Consider the following 10286-nt stretch of genomic DNA (forward strand, 5'->3'; position numbering starts at 1 on the left):
AGGAGACAAATACATGACATAGGGATTCTACCTTTTTCAGTACACTGCTACTATTACATTTATATAACTCTTCTGCCGTTCTTTCTAATCTAGGTCAGCAAAAGATGAAGACCTGAGCTTCGAGACTTCAGATCATTGCGTTTGTCCAAGCAAGAACAGATGCTGCTCTTACATAATAAGTTTGCCATGCATTATTTGACATCAGCTGTGCTAAAGATGCTAACAGACTCGACAGATGCCCAGAGTGCTCTCAAATCAGTCCAGCCAACGCTTCACTGTTGAAGGAAGGAGCAATAAACAAACTACTCGCTTCTCTAGCCCATCCCACACGACCCGTATCAGAAAATGGAAGATACTGCAAAGGAACAGCAGGTGCCTTCTTGCTAGAGAGGAATCAAAGAAAATGGTGTCTTTCAAWTCCCACAGAAACTCTCGTATTTCCTGGTCCGGGGAGCACAGATTTTGTTACGCCTTGATCTAGTGCTAGCTGGAGCTGGAGTGTCAAGCAGCCATGAAAACCGAGGGGSAGTTTCTCACAACAGAACTGCTTCAGCAACATGACAACTTCTACTTTCCAAGGGCTGCAGCTTTAAAGTTACCCTTGGTGGGGTAACCTCATCTCCAGCAGAGATGTGGTTAGATGTAACTAGACGAGGTATTTTCATCTCTTCTACTGACTGGCAGTGCCATTACCAGCACTTGCCGTGCAAATGAAGGAGGGAGCTCTGCGAAGTGGGTGACATGGTCATGTCCCACCTTGGAGGAGTAGAGGCAAAGCGGGACTGGGTTCCAGCAACCAGGCGGTGCGTGGGCTCTACCCCAGCACTATCCGTGCTGCCTTTATAGTAGCACTACTCAGTAATTCGAGCGTGGACACCGCTGACAGAATGGCAATACGACTGGAGTGTATTACCCACCCTGATCTCCTCCTCTGGGATAAGAGAGCAGGCAGTGGACTGTATTTTTTCCTGAGCAGTCTAGCAAAAGGGCAAGCATGCACAAATTCAAATGCCAACGGCATATGCTCATCTGYAGGATCCCAATACTGCATCAAAGGCTGACAAAACACACCAGAGCCAGCTAACAGCCATTACCCATGAACACACCACGTTAGATCCAGCACAGATTTCTTTAATAACCACACAAACCGTCAAGATCATCATATTAGGCCAGGAATGCCGTAYACAGCAGACTTCACAAAGTTACATGAATAATCTATTTTGTGTTCTTTTGAAAAGAGATTTCCTTTCAAAYATAGTGGGATGCGATCACGGGACATAAACCTTTCAGCAGTTCACAGGGGTTTCAAATGTAACGCTCAGTATCCTTCTTACACACAAAGAAATGGCTTGGGGCTTTTAACTTTGTTTCTGTTTTCAAATCGTGGATTTATCTTACACCACAGATGCAAAGGAATAGAATTTTATGTTTTGTGATACAACTGCTGGCAGAGCACTGAAGCCTCAAGGCTTTGGGACATTTTTTGCGTGGAGTGAACCATGTTGTGTGTAGGGGGAAAATTGGTTTCAGTTTACCTTTTTTAAAATTAACTCAGCTAACCATTTGTTTTATACTGCACATAATTTGCTGTTTCTYTTTTAGCACTCCATGCAAGAAAAACATCTGAAATACAGATCTGGCAAGTCTGGAAGAGAGGATTTTAACAAGCACTGCAGACTGACTATACTTCCACAGCAGACTGTTTGCTTTTTCTTTCAGAGATAAATCAAAAGAAAAAGAAAATAGCAGTAAAAATACCCATCAAGCTATATCAGTGCTTAAACAGAAATGTAGAAACAACCGAGGAAGCGGAAGATTCAAAAGCACATTCCTGGTTTACCTTGCTGTTCTTTGTTTTTTTGTTTGCAAACCTTTTACTATCTGCAGCACTGATGTCTCCCAGCTAATCCACATTACCACAGCCTGATCTGGTTGATAATTAGGTATACTTGGTCCTCTACCCTAGTGGAGCTAAAGTGTTTAGTAGGAATACTTTGCTCATCTGCAAAATAGCATTCTTATTACATAGAAACTTTATTCAAGTTATTTACAGGGGAAACAGCAGTATTTCACAAGACTGAGAGAACAGTTCACAACTTCCCGCTTTCCAGCTCTCTCTTGCTTTGAGAAATTGCTGTCATCCTGGAATAGAAACCAGCCCGAGACAGCAGCCACAGTGCAGGCAACTAGGCACTATATTCATCAAAATGTTATCCAGAGAAAAGACTGATTACYTACTAAATCAGAGTTTATACTGATTCAGAGGGAGACTAATATTTAGCTGTTTGTGTGGATAGTAAAGAAATGCGATGAGGTTTGTGCGCCCAGCGCTCTTCTCTGGGATATGACCATCCTGCACAGCAGCTCACTTACACAGTTAGCTTGCTGATTTATTACAGCGTCCGAACCAGAGAGTGTTTCCCCCAAATGTTTTCCAAAAATCAAAAATAAATTTGTGTACCAAAATAGAATTTTATAGAGCAGAAACATGTAACTAAGTCATAAGCATTGCAGGAGGGCTCTTTCCTTGTTTTTCAAGAGAAATGTTGTATACTAATATACATTGTCAAATCACTTTATTTAGCAGAATAAAAGGTGGCCTTCTCTGTATAATCCTGAGCATATTACCACTGATTATTTTCTCTAGTTAAATTCATCATCAGCTGTTTGCATTCATGAAACCAGGTGTATTTATGGGATTACTCTCTGATGTGGTATTTATTTGGGTTTCTTATTTTGATTTGTTTTAAAGGCACTGTCCAATCTCATGAACAGAAACCAAAAATTTAAGTGTCTGTTCGTCTTCTTTCTATTTTGCTAGGCATGAAAATGAGAGATTGTTATTTTCCCACAACTACCACCTCCCATATCCTCTGCAACTATCCCTTTAATTTTGGACCGATTTTCTTTTTTCCTATAAGAGCCTGTTATTTAATTATTTACTAGCTACTAGCAGATGAGAGATATTCATTCTTCATTTATTTGAGGTCCATTATTTCTGTTAAAAGCCCCAAGATATTTGGAAATAAATAACTAAGGGTATTTTAATAAGTGGTTACAAATCTTAATGCAGTGGTCTGTAGCAACTACATGTCTGTGCGCCACACACATCCAGTCTCCTGTTTTATATGTCAGCGTTCAGTCAGTGTCACTCTATAATTTTAACCCACTCAGTATGAAATAGCTTTTAGACAGTATCTTAGATAAACTGCATGTTATGGTGAGGTAATTTTTCATCTCCATGTTCTTTTCTTGCTGTGTGGATATTTCTTTGTTGAACAACCTGTCAGTAGTACAGATACAAATTAAAATGTCCTTTTCTGTATGTATTTATAGTAATAAACTATAAATAATCTAGATTTGCACTCAAACTATCCCGTTTTGATTATTTTCCTGTAAGTGTCCAAATTTTAGTCAAGAACAAGTATTATGAGCGCACTGCAAAAAGCCTTTACAAATTAGGTGTCTTCAGCGCCCACCAGACCTGCAGCTGCTTTGTGCTTCTATGAACTATTTCTTTCCATTTATAGTCCAAATTTAAACTACGTGGATGCCTGCTCTACTGATTACATAGACATAACGTGCACAAGGCGCTCAAGATTCAGAGAAAGGCAGTCCCCGAAATCACARTTTGCTATTTCTATGGAGCGGCTATTGTTTCTCTCCTACTTCAGTATTTTTGTTGTCACCCCATAAGGGAGTTTTCTGCCCAGAATTTCTACGGGCTTGGTCTGTGCCAGCTTGCTCCTTCTAGCCCTCTGTTTTCACACCGACTTGGAAGCCAGCACTCATCTGCTTACAGCAGCCTCACTACTGCTTTTAATTATGCCAAAGCTTTTTCATATTTCAGCCCCTAGCCCTCCTGCCTGACAAACACACATATTGCCTTAAAAGAAAAATTATTGGAGAGAACATCCAGTGTTTTCTCTTTAAATGAATGGTAGGAGCCAAAGATCAGGAAAAATGCCTAGTTAGTCATTGTACAAATGAAAAATGTTGCACCAGCTTTTCTCTGACTCTTTTCCTCATTAGTTTTTCAGGAATTCACCTTGTTCAATGTGGCATTTCTCCCCAGTTAGGGATCAGACCTCCAAAAAGACACCAGGGATACTATGTGAAATAACGATGATGCTTACGACCTTGTTTAACTGCCGCAGCCACACACAGTAGCTGCAAAATTTTCCATAACCTACTGGGCTTGGTAACAAGAGCTGGGCACGAGCCCTCTGGCCTAATAGGAAAGTTTCATAGTAAAGCTGAAGATCACAGTAAAATTATGACACAGGAGTTTTCTCAGCATTGGGGAGTTTATGTCAAAGGTTGTAGTTTAGGCCCAGATGTACTGATGCAAATCCAGGCGGATTTTACACAAGTCACGCTGTTTTGATCTTGACTGCCTTATGAATTCCAAATATTTGGGTTTGGAGCTCAAACATATTCCAGCTTTATAAATATCATCCTCTCTTCTTTTGGCTAAAAATATGCCTTTTCCATTCTGAGCTCTGCACACTGATATATATTAATCCTTGAACTACTTCAGCTAACAAGCCAAAAATCCATAAACTAAAAATCTACTCTGACAACACAGATTGCACCAGGCTGGTTTCAGTTCTCAGTGTCTGCTCCTCCAGTACTTGYAACTATGGGACTTGGCCCATTGCAGAGACAAATGAGAACCTGAGCAAAAATGCCTATTCCCAAAATTAGAAGTATTTGTAAGCAGGTAAGTATTTCCTTCAAAAGTATGTTTCCTTCTTTTTTTYGGTTATGATCGCTGCTGCTTTCAAAGCACGCTCTGCAGAGAAACAAGCAAAACCCACCCCTTTCCTCATTTTAGATGGGAGACTTTCTTTCTTTGGAAATGATGCCTCCTCGCCCATTATAAACCAGGAACCGTTTACCAGAGTTAAAAGCTTCTAAATTCGACCCTATGCATTTTTCTTTATAAATGCAGCAACAACCAATAAAACATGAAAGCAAGACAGTCGTGTGACCACCACGTCACGTGTGACCAGCTGCCTGCTTTAGGTGGAAACTCCGGGCACGCGTGGGTGGGAGGGAGCCGGGAGGAGAAGCTGAGGCACTGGCTGTCATTCCCTAGGCGTGACCACAGTGCTGCAATCTCCGGATCGCAGCTGGAGGGAAAGGATGAGGGATGCCCCGGCTCCCTTGGGGAAATCACTCTGACACCGGCAGGAGCTGTGATTTGTCTCTTCAGGAATGTTGCCACCTGCAGCAATTAAACCTCTACAATATGATTTAAACAAGGAAGTATTTTTCCTCAGAAACTGCCAGATCACAGTTTCCTCTGAATTATCTCTGATGGGCAAGAAAGTGAATGCAATGAGGAGTTCTCAAAACCGGGTACCGGGGCTGTCCTGAAAGCAGGTGGGGCACGGGGTGCATAACTCGGTAAAATTAAGTGAGCCTGCTGGTTCCATCACTGGTTCCCCAGACATACTCATCAGCTAGTGTAAGAAGAGCTAAAACTACGTCTGATCTCAATGCTACCAAACACCTTCACTGTCTTTGATATAAAGGAAGCAAAGCACATAGGTAYGACCACTACCGGATGCATTTTGTCATTCCACACACTGCAAGCAGACTTCCTAACTAACTCCAGTGGTTTCTGTTACAGTATCAGAAAACAAGAGAACCACTATATAGCCATAGACTTTTTCTTTTTTTTTTTTTTTTTTTTTTTAAAAGTTTCTTTGGGCTCTACCTCAAAACAAAGCCCTTATATCAACAGGAACTCCTGCTTAGACATGCGTCACTTGTTATTTTTTATGAGCTTGCATGATCAAAGAACAATAGCTTTCACAGTTAAGAAGAAACAATTATACAAGTAATTCAGAAAAGTTCAGAAAATGCAACATGCCACACGTCAAATATGCAACAGAGGGATATGTCTCACTCAAGCACACCRTGATGGGGAGTAAGTAACCAGAAGGTATCTATGCAGGACACTCAGCAAAGTGCCTTTGCAAAGATCTTACCTGTTCAGTGATGAAGGAGCTTGAAAAAGTGACYGCTGACCAAAAGAAGATCCCACAGCTGAGAATGATCTTCCTGTTGAAACGATCGCCAAGGTAACCAAAGATAGGTGCTGCAACCATGAAACTGCAGATGAAAACTGCAAGGAGGAAGGAGAAAAGGAAGAAACATTTAATAAACATCAGTCCAAGAACCTGAAAACTAATTTTCTGCAGGCCAAATCCTCTGGAGAGCAGTTCCATTTAATTAGATGTTCTGCAGCCCTGACTTACAACGTTGCTGAGTCTGATAGGCTTTCAGAAGACAGAGCTTCCTTAATCAAACAGATTTTTCTTTCCCAGAGAAACTTCAGAGCAGTGAACTTGGATTACATTTGAAAGCACTAGCCCCTCGGTCTACTGCAAGCTCAAAATCCAGGGACAGGCAAAACTGGGACCGCATAAATTGAAAGCCTCTGCCCGAACGTCCCTGAAAAGGTGAAATGAAGCTTGGAAGGAATTTTAAACAAAGAGAAAGCAAGCCATGGGCTGTTTGGTGGCTCTTGCAGCAGAGAAAAATATGCCACAGGAACTGAAGTACTTTGATCCATTCGTTTTAAGGTAAAGCGAGGAAAAACTACTATCATCCTACTGGCAGCAGCCTTGTAGTTAGACAGAAAACTCCAGTCTCCTTATCAGGTCCCTTCACTGGCACAGAACTTGTATTTAAACCCAGCGCTGAGCAGCTACTTCACTAAAAGAAACARTTTTGACCTACAAAATCTGAAGGGGCCAGGAATGTCGTTATCAGCAAGATTACAGACTCACCTCTCCCCTGTGCTTCTTCCCCTCCAAACCAGAGCATTAACCCACGATCTTCTGCCAGGCAGGAGTGAGCTCCTGCAGGGACAGTCTCTGCAAAGTCTCCTCGGCTTCAGACTTCACCTTTCCAGACTAGCTTAAAACAATCTGACYAGTGACACCACTCAAAACAACTTAAAAAAAATAAAATAAAAAGGCAAGCACACTGTGCTCACCATTAATTTGGATGAGAGCAACTACACCGATCTTGCTGCAATTTAGTTATTCCTGGATAACCTTTTTGATTTTCATTGACTTTCTGGGCTCAGCAAACCCAGGAGGATTCTGGTGGGATACTGGACAGCCTGGAGATCCCTCTTTAGTCACAGAGTTGTGACTCATTAATTATCAGGTGGTTCCTGAAAGGCTGGGTGGGCTTTTGGCATTGACTAACCCTAGCAATCTATTTTAAATTTACAAAAGGAAAAAATAAAAAAAGATATGAGCAGAGGATACAAACTCCACTGAGGGGAATGTGTGTACAGTATTGAAGTGGTTAAGACACAAATCRTGACTTTTTCATGGTGGAACATGATAGCCTAAAAACATGCAGGTCCTGAACAGGGAAATGATCTGTATGTCTCTTCTTTTTTAATATATTAAGATATCAAAGCTGCCTCATAAATAATATGTATCCATTTGCATCTATGTTTTGCGAAACATACTATTCTGTGCATATCAACTCTGCACTGTGATGTTTATGATAGAAATTGCAGATTTGCTCTTTGCAAACGTTTACAATAAAATAAACAAACAGACAACAAATACAAAATATTAAGACACGAAAAGAAGCAAGCACAACATTATCTCAYTTCTATTTCAATAGTAATGCTGTGGGCAACGCTGCTGTTAAGCTAAGGCATAAAACTTACTGATAAATTGAAAGCTCAGTCCCYGTATTTATCCTGAAATCCTAGTGCCAACAGAGCTGCTGAACACAGCTACTGGCACTTACGCAGCATTCTGCATCCCTCCCCGTTTTACAGAGCGAGGGACACAGGAGCGYGCCTGAAACCCACTTCAGCACTGTGCGCCCCGGCCCCGCGGGACGCCGCGGCGCTGACACCATCTCGGCGGGCAGGGCAGCGCTGCAGCCCCCTGCCCGCACGCACGCTGCCCGCGCAGAGCCCCTCTCCGCCGGGCAGAGCCCTCCAGCGCAGGGCGCTGCTCGGGGCGCTCCCACCCCCTGCTCCCCTGGCGCAAGCGATGCCTGGAGCAGAGCCAGAGCCCCGCCGTGCTGCTGCCCCCGGTCCCCTGCTTTGCGGCAGGACAGCGACTACCTGGGTGGGTGCTCTCTGTCCCGCACAGGGCATTTTGTCCCAGCCACCAACCCCTGCAGCACAGCCCATCTTCCTGACTGTGTGTCACTGAAACCCTCGATCTACAGTGCAGGTGGCTTTAGTAGACCAGAACTGGATCACAAACCTCAGCTCTGCAATGGCCTAACTGCACTGGCCCCCATCCAACAAGGCACTTAAGCACATGCTTATATTAAACATTTTAGAGTCATCAACTCCATGATTAAGTGCTCTCCTGAATTAACGCTAAAGTGCTCAGCACCTTGCAAAGCTGGTGCAGCAACCTGCCATGAGGGATACAAGAYTGCTTATAGGCGACTGAGAAGCAAGAAGGACTCTGACTAGTACTGAAGAGCATGCCTACTGCAATCTGACCTTACCCTTGGAAGGACCGTGAAATTCATTCATCTCACAATCAGATATTCTGCTATTCTTATGATGTAAAGCTGCATAAAGCTGAAGAAAGCTTCTAAAGGGAAAATTAGAAACATCCAAGTCAGCATCCCACCATTGCAAATATCAAATAACCTCATTAATTCAGCTTTGAGACACAGAGGGTATTATCCAAAATTCACATTAATCAGTGAGATTATTAGCTTCAGTGACCTCTGGATTATAAATGGGAAGTCTAATTTTGGAATTTGGGCAAAAGGCTCAAGCCTCCTCTTTCCAATAAAACAAACCAAAAAAAATCATCTTGCACCTCCCTCCTAACGTGCACCCTGCTTTACTCAAATCCTTTCAGCAAATTTATTTTTGGAAGATTCTGTTCTGAACTAAGCTATGAGCTTTGTCACTAGTAAACAGCTGACTTGACAGCTCCACAAGAGGAGCTGAAACAGAGGACAGCAGAACCTAATAAATAGCAGATAGTGGAACAAAGCAGTCATAATAATAAATGCAACTGATATCAGAATATTTATGACCCAAATATGCATCAAAGCATGGACTGACTCAGACAAATGCAGAATATGATGGCTGTGTGATCTGTCAAAAAGGATCTGCCTGTTACAGGCATTTCCCATGAATCAATTTTTACAATTATTCCTGCAAATGACAGATGAGACTGCTGAGCAACAGGCACAGGCTCAACACAATAAAAAAGTGACTTTATAAACTTACAACCTAGGATGACTGAACAGACTCAAGGGCATGTTACCAGGTGGGGTGGAAACCCAAGTCACTCTAGAGCAGGAGCTAAGCTAACAGAAGACTGCCGGTGCTTTCAGCTGCGGAGAAAGGTGGTGGCACAAGACCAAGTTGCAGAGAAAGACGGCAGCAGCACGAGGCAGAAGGAAGGATGCTTTGCAGTAAAGCAGCCTAGCATTTGGGCCGGCTTCCTCTCCTATCTGGCTCCTCTCCTTTCTTCCACAGCATTTTCTGCTCCTTGTATTCACCCATTCCCCAATTAACACCCAAGTGGCACCACAGCGGCTGCCGCTGCTGCCTCCGACCAGCCCACTGCCGCAAATCCTTTATATTAGGGAGGGCTGTGACAGCGGCTGGCATTTCGTTTGTCTTTTCTCAGTCAGCAGTTCCTCTTCCCATTTACGTTTAAAACCCTCTCAGGATATTACCGACTTGAAGAGACATACAGTGCAAGTCAGGGCAAAGTTAGAAATCCTCTGGGATTTGCTATGAGCTACTGAAAAGGTAGAGATCATGTTCAGAGCAGCTGTGGGCAGGTACAGCTACGTCAGGGGCCATTAGGTACGCCACACAGCTAATTTCCCTTAGTAAACGATCTCCAACCACGCCAGCAAAAGTGGTTCAATCCCAGCACCGGGTGGAGCCGAGATATGTTTCTGCAGAGGCAAATTATCATCTAAGCAAAGGCCGAATAAATAGACAYGTAACGAATGGCATCCCAGGAGGGAGGCTCTTTTAAGTGCAGGTATTTTCAGAAGATCACGTTTGTCTTCACACCTCCCTTTGTGGCTCAGCCACTAAAATGCCGGCTGCGGTGAGAAGTCGGAAAGAGCGTAATTGCCCGGACAGGATGGGCTGGTGTCTATTCCTGCCTCTGGACGCCTGTCCCACCCCGGGCAGGTGCACAAGCACCTCTGCAGCCAGCAGTGCCCAGCTCTTTCTGTGCACGGCTGGAATTACAAAAATTGTAGCTTTAAAAAAAAATAAATAAACCTCTCCCTCT

The 10286-nt window shown here is 43.2% G+C and overlaps 1 protein-coding gene across 4 annotated transcripts in view; it reads right to left on the reverse strand.

The window, feature by feature from the left end:
• The window catches only part of LOC146600908 (sphingosine-1-phosphate transporter SPNS2-like), a 141293-nt gene that overhangs the window by 68752 nt on the left and 62255 nt on the right, over positions 1-10286 (reverse strand). For all 4 annotated transcript variants that reach the window (XR_014897052.1, XR_014897051.1, XM_085315037.1 and 1 more), the window contains exon 3: positions 6000-6136. Coding sequence is in view for 2 of the 4 variants with exons in the window: in XM_085315037.1 (XP_085171163.1) it covers positions 6000-6136 (137 nt within the window). In the remaining 2 variants the exon portion in view is untranslated. The remainder of the gene's footprint in view (positions 1-5999; positions 6137-10286) is intronic.

Source organism: Rhea americana, unplaced genomic scaffold (genome assembly GCF_003343005.1).
Source record: "Rhea americana isolate MKP2758 unplaced genomic scaffold, rheAme1 scaffold_111, whole genome shotgun sequence".
Taxonomy (NCBI): domain Eukaryota; kingdom Metazoa; phylum Chordata; class Aves; order Rheiformes; family Rheidae; genus Rhea; species Rhea americana.